Source organism: Salvelinus fontinalis, chromosome 13, assembly GCF_029448725.1.
Source record: "Salvelinus fontinalis isolate EN_2023a chromosome 13, ASM2944872v1, whole genome shotgun sequence".
NCBI classification, from domain to species: Eukaryota; Metazoa; Chordata; class Actinopteri; order Salmoniformes; family Salmonidae; genus Salvelinus; species Salvelinus fontinalis.
The window spans coordinates 11135971-11150494 of NC_074677.1; the positions used below are offsets into that span (position 1 = coordinate 11135971).

At 41.9% G+C, this 14524-nt stretch overlaps 1 protein-coding gene across 1 annotated transcript; it reads left to right on the top strand.

The window, feature by feature from the left end:
* Nucleotides 1-6043: 6043 nt before the first annotated feature.
* On the top strand, nucleotides 6044-14471 carry si:ch73-261i21.5 (zona pellucida-like domain-containing protein 1). Its single transcript, XM_055941646.1, has 11 exons — nucleotides 6044-8521; nucleotides 8894-9058; nucleotides 9507-9733; nucleotides 9892-10076; nucleotides 10527-10599; nucleotides 10895-10992; nucleotides 11336-11416; nucleotides 11676-11847; nucleotides 12459-12567; nucleotides 12765-12791; nucleotides 13869-14471. Exons 2-11 carry the CDS (start codon nucleotides 8965-8967, stop codon nucleotides 14036-14038), a joined length of 1236 nt encoding a protein of 411 aa, XP_055797621.1. The 5' UTR covers nucleotides 6044-8521; nucleotides 8894-8964; the 3' UTR covers nucleotides 14039-14471.
* The last annotated feature ends 53 nt before the right edge of the window (nucleotides 14472-14524 follow it).

Here is a 14524-nt window from a genome sequence, read left to right on the forward strand (position 1 = left end):
AAACTCTGTAAGATCATCTGCAGGACATTGTTAGCTCCATTCAGTCTCCTGTGTTTAACAAGGAACCGGTCCAGCTCAATTGTTCAGGCGACGCTGACATTACCACCTTTTTTTGTCTTGTTGGGTGTGTCCCTCATTCAAAAAGGCAGTGAATATGTCAGAGACCTCAATTCCAAGCATACAGTTGTAGCCTAAAGCAAAAAGAGAGAAGAAGAAGAGGTGATTTGTTCTATATATCAAACAGCAGACACATAGGTTTTCACATGACGACTATAACATTGCCTTCAGAAAGTTTACACACCCTTTCACTTTTTCCACATTTTATTGTGTTACAAGGTGGGATAAACTTTTTTTATTTTTATCAACGATCTACACAATCCAGTTGTAAAAAATTACATAATTATTCGACACCCTGAATCAATACATATTAGAATCACCTTTGGCAGCGATTACATCTTTTGGGGTAAGTCTCTGAGCTTTGTACACCGGGATTGTACAATATTTGCACATTCTTCTTTTAAAAATTCTTCAAGGTCTGTCAAGGGGATTGTTGATCATTACTAGACAGCTATTTTCAAGTCTTGCCATAGATTTTCAAGCCAATTTAAGTCAAAACTGTAACTAGGCCACTCAGGAACATTCAATGTCGTCTTGGGAAGCAACTCTAGTGTAGATTTGGCCTTGTGTTTCAGGTTATTGTCCTGCTGAAAAGTGAATTTGTTTCCCATTGTCTGTTGAAAAGCATACTGAACCAGGTTTTCCTCCTATATTCTGCCTGTGCTTAGCTCTCTTCCATTTATTTTTATCAACAAAAAAAAACTCCCTAGTTCTTGCCAATGAAAAGCATACCCATAACATGATGCAGTCACCACCATGCTTGAAAATATGAAGAGTGGTACTCAGGGATGTGTTGGATTTGCCCCAAACATAATGCTTTGTATTCAGGACATAAAGTTAATTTCCAGGTAGAACCCTTTTTGGTTCCAGGTAGAACTATTTTGGAATACATGTAGAACCCTCTGTGGAAAGGGTTCTACATTGAACCAAAAAAGGTTCTACCTGGAACCAAAAGGGGTTCTTCAAAGGGTTCTCCTATGTGGACAGCCGAAGAACCCTTTTTGGTTCTAGATTGCACGTTTTTTTTTTTAAAGATTGTAACATTAGGTACCTTTGTTTGCGAAGCATTTGAAAATCAACCTGGTCTTTGTGGTTGAATCTTTGTTTGAAATTCACAGCTCGACTGAGGGACCTTTAAAGGTAATTGTATGTGTGGGGTACAGAGATGAGGTGGTCATTCTAAAATCATGTTAAACATTATTATTGCACTCAGTGAGTCCATGCAACTTATTCTGTCACTTAAGCATAATTTTACTCCTGAACTTATTTAGGCTTGTCATAACAAAGGGGTTGAATACTTATTGACTAAAGAGAAGACATTTCAGCTTAATATTCTTTTTTAATTTGTAAAAATGTCTATTGACAAAATTCCGCTTTGACATTATGGGGTATATTGTGTAGGCCAGTGACACAAAATGTAAATTTAATCAATTTTAAATTCAGACTGTAACACAAAACTGTAACACAGACTGTGTGTTACACAGACTGTAACAAATCTTAGAAAAAAGTCAGTGTGAATACTTTCTGAAGGCACTGTAGGCTCCCATAAAGAGTGCCATCCATACTGTGAACCTAATCAAATCAAATTGTATTGGTTGCAAACACATATTTAGCAGATGTTATTGCATGAGTAGTGAAATGCTTGTGTTCCTAGCTCCAACAGTGGAGTAATAATTAACAATGCACACATCTTAAAGTAAAAGAATGTAATTTAGAAATATTAGTACGAGCAATGTCGGAGTCTGGAGTATAAATATGTCTATATATGTGATGGGATGCATAGACATTATGGACAGTAAGAATATATATTCTGTATACAATCTGAAGAATACGTAGGCTAGAATAGTACAGTGCATTCGGAAAGTATTCAGACCTCTTTTCCACATTTTGTTACATTACAGCCTTATTCTAAAATGGATACAATTATTTTATTTCCTCATCAATCTACACATAGTACCCCATAATGACAAAATGAAAACAGGTTTTTAGACATTTTTGCAAATGTAAACTCAGCAAAAAAAGAAACGTCTCTTTTTCAGGACCATGTCTTTAAAAAATAATTCGTAAAATTCCAAATAACTTCACAGATCTTCATTGTAAAGGGTTTGAACACTGTTTCCCATGCTTGTTCAATGAACCATAAACAATTAATGAACATGCACCTGTGGAATGGTCGTGAAGACACTAACAGCTTACAGACGGTAGGCAATTAAGGTCACAGTTATGAAAACGTAGGACACTAAAGAGGCCTTTATACTGACTCTGAAAAACACCAAAAGAAAAGTGCACAGGGTCCCTGCTCATCTGCGTGAACATGCCTTAGGCATGCTGCAAGGAGGCATGAGGACTGCAGATGTGGCCAGGGCAATAAATTGCAATGTCTGTACTGTGAGACGCTTAAGACAGCGCTACAGAGAAACAGGATGGACAGCTGATCGCCCTCGCAGTGGCAGACCACGTGTAACAGCATCTGCATTGGTACATCTGAACATCACACCTGCGGGACAGGTACAGGATGGCAACAACTGCCTGAGTTACACCAGGAATGCACAATCCCTCCATCTGTGCTCAGATTGTCCGCAATAGGCCGAGAGAGGCTGGACTGAAGGCTTGTAGGCTTGTTGTGAGGCAGGTCCTCACCAGACATCACCGGCAGCACAAACCCACCGTCGCTGGACCAGACAGGACTGGCAAAAAGTGCTCTTCACTGACGAGTCGCGGTTTTGTCTCACCAGGGGTGATGGTCGGATTCTCTGGTCTGATGAAACCAAAATTGTACTTGTTGGCCTGAATGCCAAGCGGCATGTTTGGAGGAAATCTGGCACCATCCCTAAGGTGAAGCATGGTAGTGGATGCATCATGCTGTGGTGATATTTTTCAGCGACAGGGACTGGAAGACTAGCCAGGATTGAGGGAAAGATGAACGGAGAAAAGTACAGCGAGATCCTTGATGAAAACCTGCTCCAGAGCGCTCAAGACCTCAGACTGGGGCGAAGGTTCACCTTCGAACAGTACTATGACCTTAAGCACAACGCAGGAGTGGCTTCGGGATAAGTCTGAATGTCTTTGAGTGGCCCAGCCAGAGTCCGGACTTGCACCCGATCTAACATCTCTGGAGAGACCTGAAAATGGCTGTGCAGCGACGCTACCCATCCAACCTGACAGAGCTTGAGAGGATCTGCAGAGAATAATGGGAGAAACTCCCCAAATGCATGTGTGCCAAGCTTGTAATGTCATACCCAAGCAAACTTGAGGCTGTAATCGCTGCCAAAGGTGCTTCAACAAAGTACTAATTAAAGGATCTGAATAGTTATGTAAATGTGATATTTCATTTAAAAAAAAATTTTTTTCTATATTTGCAATAATGTCTTTAAACTTGTTTATACTTTGTCATTATGGGGTATTATTTAATCCCTTTTAGAATAAGGCTTTAAAGTAACAAAATGTGGAAAAAGTAAGGGGTCTGAATACTTTCCGAAGGCACTATATATGTACAGCAATAGTTGAACAGGATGAGCCTTGACTAGAATACAGTATATACATATGAAATGGGTAAAACAGCATGTAAACATTATTAAAATGACCAGAATTCCATTATTTAAGTGACCAGTGTTCCATGTCTGTGTACATAGGGCAGCAGCCTCTAAGGGGCAGGGTTGAGTAACCGGGTGGTAGCCGGCTAGTGACTGACTAAGTTCAGGGCAGGGTGCTGGGTGGAGGCCGGCTGGTGATGGCCATTTTAACAGTCTCGGTCCCAGCTTTGATGCACCTGTACTGAACTCGCCTTATGGATGATAGTGGTGTGAACAAACAGAGGTCGGGTGGCTGAGGTCCTTGATCTTCTTGGCCTTCCTGTGACATCGGGTGTTGTAGATGTCCTGGAGTGCAGGCAGTTGGTACCTGGTGATGCATTGGGCAGACCGTACCACCCTCTGGAGAGCCCTGCGGTTGCGGGCGATACAGTTGCTGTACCAGGCAGGGATACAGCACGAAGAGATTCTCTTAATAGTGCATCTGTAAAAGTTTGAGGGTCTTAGAGGCCAAGAAGAATTTCTTCAGCCTCCTGAGGTTGAAGCATTTCAGATTATCAGTGATGTGTATGCCAAGGAACTTTAAGATTTTCAAATTCTCCACTGCGGCCCCGTCGATGTGGATGGGGGCGTGTTCCCTCTGCTGTCTCCTTTAGTACACGATCAGCTCCTTCGTTTTGTTGACGTTAAGGAAGAGGTTATTTTCCTGGCACCACTCCGCCCCCAACCAGGTGGCAGGTTTTCATCAACATATAGTGGAACTGTCAATAAGGTTAGGCAACTCATGTAGAGGAGGTCTCCTGGACATTTCTACCACTGTGGATCTCCAGAGGGAGGATTCTGTGAATTTGTTGTCTTATGGCCGCTGTCTTAATGATTTCATCACAAGTTGGTTCACAATAGGGACATTTAGCAAAACACAGGCCACTTTAGATGAGGTGTTGCCATTTTCACTGCAGAATTGTTAACTTTTCGGTGGCGCAGACTAGTCAGACGCTTCGGGAGGGTGGTCACGTGTGCTAGCAAAGCAGAAGTGCTGAGTCCGAGCCTCGGTGTGAGCCAAATCAGCAAGAAGCGTGACGTACGTTACACACAGACCAGAAGCATGCAACTCAAAGACTGAACAACTTGTGAATTGATGACAATTTTCACAAGGCAAAGATGATACTATGAATACCTTCTTTGTGATGCATTATAAGCAAATTTATAATGCCTTATGGGCTTTACATAATCTACTATAATGCATTACATAGGTATAACTACATTCATAAAACATGAGCAGGTGAAGTGTTTTAATATAGGGCTTTCTCACGCTCAATGTAGCCACAGCCTTGTTCATAATGCAGTGCGACACAAACAACAGCACAGAGTTACACATGGAATAAACAAGCGTACAGTCAATAACACAATAGAAAAAAAATAATGTTTATATACAGTGTGTGCAAATGGCGTGAGGAGGTAAGGCAGTAAATAGGCCATAGTAGCAAAGTAATTACAATTTAGCAGATTAACACTGGAGGGATAGATGAGCAGATGATGATGAGCAAGTAGTGAAACTGGTGTGCAAAAAAGCAGAAAAGTAAATAAAAACAATATGGGGATGAGGTAGGTAGATTGGGTGGGCTATTTACAGATGGACTATGTACAGCTGCAGCGATCGGTTAGCTGCTCAGATAGTTTATGTTTAAAGTTGTTGAGGGAAATGTAAGTCTCGAGCTTCAGCGATTTTTGCAATTAGTTCCAGTCACTGGCAGCAGAGAACTGTAAGGAAAGGCGGCCAAAGGAGGTGTTGGCTTTGGGGATGACCAGTGAGATATACCTGCTGGAGCGCGTGCTACGGGTGGGTGTTGTTATCGTGGCCAGTGAGCTGAGATAAGGCGGAGCTTTACCAAGCATAGCCTTATAGATGACCTGGAGCCAGTGGGTCTGGCGACGAATATGTAGCGAGGGCCAGCCGACTAGAGCATACAGGTCGCAGTGGTGGGTGGTATAAGGGGCTTTGGTGACAAAACGGATGGCACTGTGATAGACTGCATCCAGTTTGCTGAGTAGAGTGTTGGAAGCTATTTTGTAGATGACATCGCCGAAGTCGAGAATCAGTAGGATAGTCAGTTTTACTAGGGTAAGTTTGGCGGCATGAGTGAAGGAGGCTTTGTTGTGAAATAGAAAGTCGATTCTGGATTTGATTTTGGATTGGAGATGTTTGATATGAGTCTGCAAGGAGAGTTTACAGTCTAGCCAGACACCTAGGTATTTGTAGTTGTCCACGTATTCTAGGTCAGAACCGTCCAGAGTAGTGATGCTAGTCGGGCGGGCGGGTGCGGGCAGCGAACGGTTGAAAAGCATGCATTTGGTTTTACTTGCGTTTAAGAGCAGTTGGAGGTTACGGAAGGAGTGTTGTATGGCATTGAAGCTCGTTTGGAGGTCAGTTAACACAGTGTCCAAAGAAGGGACAGATGTATACAGAATGGTGTCGTCTGCGTAGAGGTGGATCAGGGAATCACCCGCGGCAAGAGCGACATTGTTGATATATACAGAGAAAAGAGTCAGCCCGAGAATTGAACCCTGTGGTACCCCCATAGAGACTGCCAGAGGTCCGGACAACAGGCCCTCTGATTTGACACACAGAAATCTGTCTGCGAAGTAGTTGGTGAACCAGGCGAGGCAGTCATTTGAGAAACCAAGGCTGTTGAGTCTGCCGATAAGAATGTGGTGATTGACAGAGTCGAAAGCCTTGGCCAGGTCGATGAATGCGGCTGCACAGTATTGTCTCTTATCGATGGCGGTTATGATGTCTTTTTGGACCTTGAGCGTGGCTAAGGTGCACCCATGACCAGCTCTGAAACCAGATTGCATAGTGGAGAAGGTACGGTGGGATTCGAAATGGCCGGTGATCTGTTTGTTAACTTGGCTTTCGAAGACCTTAGAAAGGCAAGGCATATTGCGTTATAGCGCTGATGCTGTGAATAATGCATTATGCATAGCTCATATTGCGTTATAAATGCTCCTATAGGCTTAGTGTTTCGACTCATGCATGCTACTGTACAGTATTTCACATTTGAATTTGGGGGATGACAAACTCTTTTAACCAGCCCATGTCTTCATCATCACAATAAATCACGTCTCAATGTACACTACCGGTCAAAAGTGTTAGAACACCTACTTATTCAATGGGTTTTTCTTTATTTTTACTATTTTCTACATTGTAGAATAAAAGTAAAGACATCAAAACAATGAAAATAACACATATGGAATCATGTAGTAATCAAAAGTGTTAAACAAATCAAAATATATTTTATATTATTCAAGTAGCTATCCTATGCACACACTCTTGGCATTCTCTCAACCAGCTTCACACGGAATGCTTTTCCAACAGTCTTGAAGGAGTTCCCACATATACTGAGCACTTGTCAGCTGCTTTTTCTTCACTCTGTGGTCCAACTCATCCCAAACCATCTCATTTTGAGATGGTTGGGGGAATGTGGAGGCCAGGTCATCTGATGCAGCACTCCAACACTCTCCTTCTTGCTAAAATATCCCTTACACAGCCTGGAGGTGTATTGGGTCATTGTCCTGTTAAAAAACAAATGATAGTCCCACTAAGCCTGAACCATATGGGATGGTATATCCCTGCAGAATGCTGTGTGTGTGCCTTGATTTCTAAATAAATCACAGACAGTGTCACCAGCAAAGCACCCCCACACCATAACACCTCCTCCTCAATGCTTTACGGTGGGAAATATACATGCGGAGATCATCTGTTCACCCACACAGTGTCTCACAAAGACACGGTGGTTGGAACCAAAAATCTCCAATTTGGACTCCAGACCAAAGGACAGATTTCCACCAGTCTAATGTCCTTTGGTCTGGAGTCCAATGTTTCTTAGCCCAAGCAAGTCTCTTCTTATTATTGGTGTCCTTTAGTAGTGGTTTCTTTGCAGCAATTCAACCATGAATGTCAGATTTACACAGTCTCCACTGAACAGTTGATGTTCAGATGTGTCTGTTACTTGAACTCTGAAGTATTTATTTGGGCGGCAATTTCTGAGGCTGGTAACTCTAATGAACTTACCCTCTCCAGCAGAGGTAACTCTGGGTCTTCCATTCCTGTGGCGGTCCTCATGAGAGCCAGTTACATCAAAGCGCTTGATGGTTTTTGCCACTGCACTTGAAGAAACTTTCAAAGTCCTTGAAATTTTCCATATTAACTGACCATGTCTTAAAGTAATGATGGACTGTTGGTTTTCATTGCTAATTTGAGCTGTTCTTGCCATAATATGGACTTGGTCTTTTACCAAACAGGGGTATCTTCTGTATACCACCCCTACCTTGTCACAACACAACTGATTGGCTCGAATGCATTAAGAAGGAAAGAAATTCTTCAAATTAAGTTTTAAGGCACACCTGTTCATTTAAATCCATTCCAGGTGACTACCTCATGAAGCTGGTTGAGAGAATGCCAAGAGTGTGCAAAGCTGTCATCAAGACAAAGTGTGGCTATTTGAAGAATCTCAATGTAGAAAATAGTACAAATAAAGAAAAACCCTTGAATGAGTGTGTGTTCTAAAACTTTAGACCGGTGGTGTAGAGATGGAGAACATAGAGACTTCCACTAAATATAAAAGGTTCTTGTGTTCCAGAGATGTGTCAGATGATCCTGAAGACAAAGCAGTCACCAGTGGTGTTTAAGCTTCTCGCATTGCTCTCTTGGCATTCCCTTTTCTTCTCCCAGCCACCTGTTTTTTTGTCGGTTGCCCTCTTTCACACCCATTCACTGCAAAGGAGGCCAGTATAAATAGCTGTGATTCATGAAGGGAGAAAGAGAATAAGAAAGCGAGACTGAAAGAGAGGAGAGGGAAGATACATCACACAAGGTAATTTCACATCTTCTCAATTATGATTGTTAACAATGCAACAGGGAGGAATGGGAAGGGAAATTAGGGCGCCATTGAAAAATACATTAATAAATTAATTGGACTCACCTGGTTAATTTAAGGATGAATAATAACAATGAAAACATATAGGGTGCTTACATGTACGTAGTTATCACATGACTCCATTCTCTATAAATGTACCTTTGCTCTTCATTTTGTCAAGAAATCTTTTACATTTATATTTCCTACCGGGATTAATTACATTTGTCAAATTCTCTTCACAATGAGAAAAACATGTACAATTTGAATGCAAAGCTATATATATATATATATATATATGAACATTAAAGTATTTTACATTTCACCTGTCAGATTGGCCTTGCAAAAGCAGTTCAGAGAGAGATCCTGATATCTGGGTTTCCCACTCCTTTGGTTTGAAGACAATGTGGCGGGCCCTCATGTATCAGCTTGCTCTGATTCCTCTCGTCCAGGCTCAAAATGACTACTGCAGAACACACCGTACATTCAGGGAGCCAGGTCAGTGGAGCTGCAGCTCAAATTCCACTTCCTCCCTACCTGTCTCACACCTTTCCTTCCTGTCCCCCTTCCACTTTCTCACCTTTCCTTCTTTACAGAGTCTTTGTTTTTGTGAGTGAGGTCTATATGTGGGCAATGGGAAATAGGCCAGATGTGATGTCATGCATCTTTGCAGTGTATGAACGGGTTAGATGTGTGTCATGGTCGCAGGTGTCAGGTAAACATGTTTGCGTGGTTTAAAGGCAATGAAAATGTGGTCATGCACACTCATGAGGCACTGGGCAGATAAATGTACTGTAGAAATGTTAAATATTGCACTCAAATGCCCCTTTGGAAATGCTTGCCTTTCTTGTAGTAAACAGAGCGCCTATAGCTACTGTAGGAGTTAAGTGGGCAGAACAGTAGTGGACAGTCTACTGTGGTAATGTGTGATCTGTTGTCCCCTCAGCCAACACTGACATTAACGTCTACTGTGGCACGAATCGCATGGAGCTCCATATCTTGCTATGTCCCGTCTACTTTGGTGGATACAATGAATCACTGATGTCCCTCAACGCTCAGTACTTCAAGGGAGAATGCCGGGGGACACCCGATTGGACTGTCGACCCGCCTATTCTGAAATACAACTTCTCCATCACAGAGGAGGCGGTGTCCGCCTGCAACAACAAAATAAAGGTAGTTCTAGTTTGTTTGAGTAATTATATTTCTATGGTATCACACTGACCGTGGAGGAGACATTTGGTGGTTGACACTAGAAGATGTTGCTTCGACTCTGGGTAGATGGATTTGACCCTGAACCTAGTAACATGTGACTCTCTCTCTCTCTGACACAGATCACTCAGGAGGTGGGTTCTGGGCTCTTTGCGGATTTCTCCAGCATTCAGTTTGTCAACATCTCGGGCATGATCAACTCTCTGGACCCCAGTGCGGGAACGATCACCTACCGCCAGGAAATGATTTACAAATTCTCCTGCCGCTATCCACTCCAGTACTTGGTCAACAACACTGAGATGACCGTGTGAGTAACCCAGGCCACCTTTTCTCTTAGGTTCACTCATGATAACCAAAGTTTGGGGTCAATTCATCTGAACTAAGTCAATTCAGGGAAAGACTTCCTCAATAGTAAAACCCTCAATGGGAAGTTATCAAATGGAGGCAGATTCATGCCAAAACAAATAGAAATAACAAGATTGCAATAACATTGATATTGGAGTATTGTTTTATGCGAACTGGGACTGAACCGAGTTTAAATAAAAACAACCTCAAACCTGACCATAGCAGTGACGTGGTGTTTGCAAGTATGGAGTTACCATAGCTGGTTATGGCAGGTGGACTGATGCTTCTGAGTTTTGTATTATGGGTTGAATCATACGGTGTATCATATGGTGACCTGGATGGTGATACGCTGCAGTTTTTCTCAAGCAATTGATAGTAGCTAACAGACAGACATTTTGTTTTTTACAAACAGGTCTGGGGTGAGCCTAGCAGTCAAAGACAGCAATGGGAGTTTCATCAGTACCCTGAGTATGACGCTCTACTCGGTAAGAATGTGTTTCTATGATCCATTTTCTATGACAGAGGAGAAGGAAGTGAGGTGTAATCACTAATTGTAGATCATATTTAGTGTACACATGGAAAAAACTGTGTTGGCAGTTTCCAAATTGATTTGGAAGGAATAACACACAAAATGTTTATTTTTTACGTTCTGATTTCCTTCAGCATTTCTGGTATGAATGTTCATAATTTAATTAAACCATATTGAGAGGACCAATGTGCTTGTGACTGCTTGAATGATCCCAAATGAGTCTTCCCCGTCTTGTTCCGATTGGCTCCAAGGACAGGTTCTACACAACCCAGCTCAAGGTACCTGAGGGAGGCTTGACGTTGAAGACACGCATCTTTGTGGAGGTCAAGGCCACCAATCTCACGGGAAGGTACGAGTATAGTAAATCTGAATTGAAGAAAACATGGAGTTTTAAGCAATAAGGCACAAGAGGGCATGCTATATGGTGAATATAGTCACAGTTAAAGGGTGTTGTTCGGGCCAACACGGAGCGGCTAACGCATCTCTTCCAATCAGATTAAGTGGCCGGAACTATCTGTTTCATGAAAGTGAAAAAAAATACTGGTAGTTATTTACTGACATTTCCTATCAAACCTCATTATCAACTTTTTAAAGAAACTATGTCAATGGTCCCATTTAGAATATTGCCAAATATTTCACATGAAAGAAAATACATTTTTGCCAACAATTGTTTTCTTCTCCATCATTTCTAGGTTCAACGTGATGTTGGACCGATGCTATGCCACAACCAGTCCTTACCCCGTCAACAGCACTTATTATGACCTCTTTGTTGGGTAAGTGAGACAACCCAGGCGAAACTGTGCGAGCTTACTCCTTTGGGACACGTTGTCAGTCACACAAAGCTTTACTTTTAGGGAATAATTAGATTACTAAGATATTCAGACATCCTATAGGACAAAACATGTACATACAGCAGATGGGGAAAATACTAGAAACTCAGTTGCAGCTACATTCTAGCTATTGATTAATTATCATGTTATCAAGATCACCTAGTTTTTCCCAAGACATAACTTAGTGCCTTGCCTCGCTCAGGTGTAACCGGGATGGCCAGACGGTGATAGGGATCAATGGGCAACAGCAGGAAGCTCGTTTCTCATTTGAGGCCTTCCGCTTCGTCCAGCACAAGAACAGGACATTGTCCACTTTCTACCTGCACTGCTCTACCAGACTCTGTGAGAGGTCTGTCTGCACCTCCCTGCAACAGGTCAGTCACTGCTCCTGTGCGGATGTTGTAGCCACATTCCAGCCCATCTGCAAAGTAGTTGTGATGCACCAATTAACCAACAATTGAATGCCACGTCATTGCAGTCGGGCATTAGATCGCATGATCAGATGTGGATACTGGCACTTTAAACACCTATCCAGGCACTGCAAGATTTGGGGCACTATGTACAGGGCCGTGCACAGACCTTTTGGGGGGCAGGTGCTTAAACAAAAAAAAGAGCACACCAAACAGTACATTTTTTTTCCGCAACCACGATCAGACTCATTGAGCAATGACTTTGATTATTTAGTTACATACAATAAATGGCCACATCTTCATGGCTAATTAAATGACACATATTTAACGCAAATTTAAAGACAACTTGCGAGCAGTGGGTTCAGAACAACAATGACAAAAACTATGATTAAAGTTGCATTGTGATCTGATTGTGATCAGATCTTATAAGTGTAAACAGACAAGATTAGGTCAAGATCAGGATGACGGATGCATGTTAGGGTGACAAACAATGGAGCAACATACAGTAGATGATGCTAGCAATGACCTATGACCTTGTGTAAGAAAGCTATTCCAACTACCCCTTTTCTCCTCAGAACTGCACGGACATCATCAGCTCAAGGAGGAAGCGGGAGGTCCAGGACACGTCTGTGACCGACACAGCCACAGTCAGCTCCGGCCCCATCCGCACCAAAGTGGACAACGGTGAGCAACAACCACTGAACGTTCATGACCATCATTCACATCAGCAAGAATGACTAAAATGATTAAAAGATATTGAAGGCACAGTAACACTTTACTGATCACATGTACTTACTGCACGTTCATATACCAGTAATGCCGTTTTGGTTGAGGGGGTTTTCATGTTATGAACACAGAATTTTCTTTTATTTCTTATGCAGGTGATACTGTCGGAATTGTATCTGAAGGTATGCATCTACTTTTCATCACAACTATTGATATAGCTACAGTATCAGGCAAAAGTTTGGACGCACCTACCTAATCCAGGGTTTTTCTTTATTTTTACAATTTCCTACATTTTAGAATAGTGAAGACATCAAAATTATTCAATAACACATATGGAATCATGTAGCAACCAAAAAACACCGACTCATTCAAGGGATTTTCTTTATTGAGATTCTTCAAAGTAGCCACCCTTTGTCTTGATGACAACTTTGCACACTCTTGGCATTCTCTCAACCAGCTTCATGAAAGTCACCTGGAATGCATTTCAATTAAGAGGTGTGCCTTGTTAATTTGTGGAATTTCTTTCCTTCTTAATGCGTTTGAGCCGATCAGTTGTGTTGTGACAAGGTAGGGGTGGTATACAGTCCATATTATGGCAAGAACAGCTCAAATAAGCAAAGAGAATGACAGTCCATTCATTACATGAAGGTCAGTCAATGCGGAACATTAAGTTTCTTCAAGTGCAGTCGCATAAACCATCAAGCGCTTTGATGAAACTGGCTCTCAAGAGGACCGCCACAGGAAAGGAATACCCAGTTACCTCTGCTGCAGAGGATAAGTTCATTAGAGTTGCCAGCCTCAGAAATTGCAGCCCAAATAAATGCTTCAGAGTTCAAGTAACAGACACATCTCAACATCAGCTGTTCAGAAGAGACTGTGTGAATCAGGCCTTCATGGTCAAATTGCTGCAAAGAAACCACTACTAAAGGACACCAATAAGAGGAAGAGACTTGCTTGGGCCAAGAAACATGAGCAATGGACATTAGATTGGCAGAAATTTGTCCTTTGGTCTGATGAGTCCAAATTTGAGATTTTTGGTTCCAACCGCTGTCTTTGTGAGACGCAGAGTAGGTGAACGGATGATCTCCCCATTGGTAGTTCCCACCGTGAAGCATGGAGGTGGTGTGATGGTGAGGGGGTGCTTTGCTGGTGATACTGAGTATTTTATATTTGAATTTTAAAGGATATATCATAATACTTAAGTTGTCTAGAAACAATCTTTGTGAAGTATTTTCTCTGAACCTGTGTCCTCTTTGCAGTTGTCGAGCAGTTGGGTGGAAAACACAGATCCTTGCAGGGTGTTGCCATAGCAGCAGGGATTGTTGGCGCGCTCTGTATCTCCATGGTAGCCTTCATTGCGTACTGGATCGTTGTGCCAAGGACCATTGGGGCCACAGAGAAGAGAATGCTCTTCTCTACAAAAGAGTGACAGTTTAGGGGAAGGTTTTGCCCTGTTACTCTGTCCTAGTTCTTATCATCACTGACTTAAAGTAGGTGGGTCAGTGACAGTGCAATTACTTAATGAATACATCTGTAACCTGCACATATAGCACTGCATGTTTAAATAGTTTATTTCCATTTAAAGTCTGGTATTATGGGCTATCTTCTTTGTCTGGGGTTAAGGTCAAGTATAAATGGATGCTATTCAATATCTATCATAATCCAAAATGTCAAATCAAACATGACTACCTATTTTGGTGTATTAGTTTTAAGGGCTTCTTCAATGCTGTCCATCAAATCATATTTAAATGCATTTTTTCTATAACCTGTCTTTCAATTTCCCAGTCTATACAAATACTGGTGTATAAAACCACACTCGATAAAGTTTTTAAAAGTAAAATATAATAAATGGCCTGTTTTTCCATGATGTTTCATAATCTGTCTTGCTGCCCTTGAAGTTCTCTAGCCTCAGACT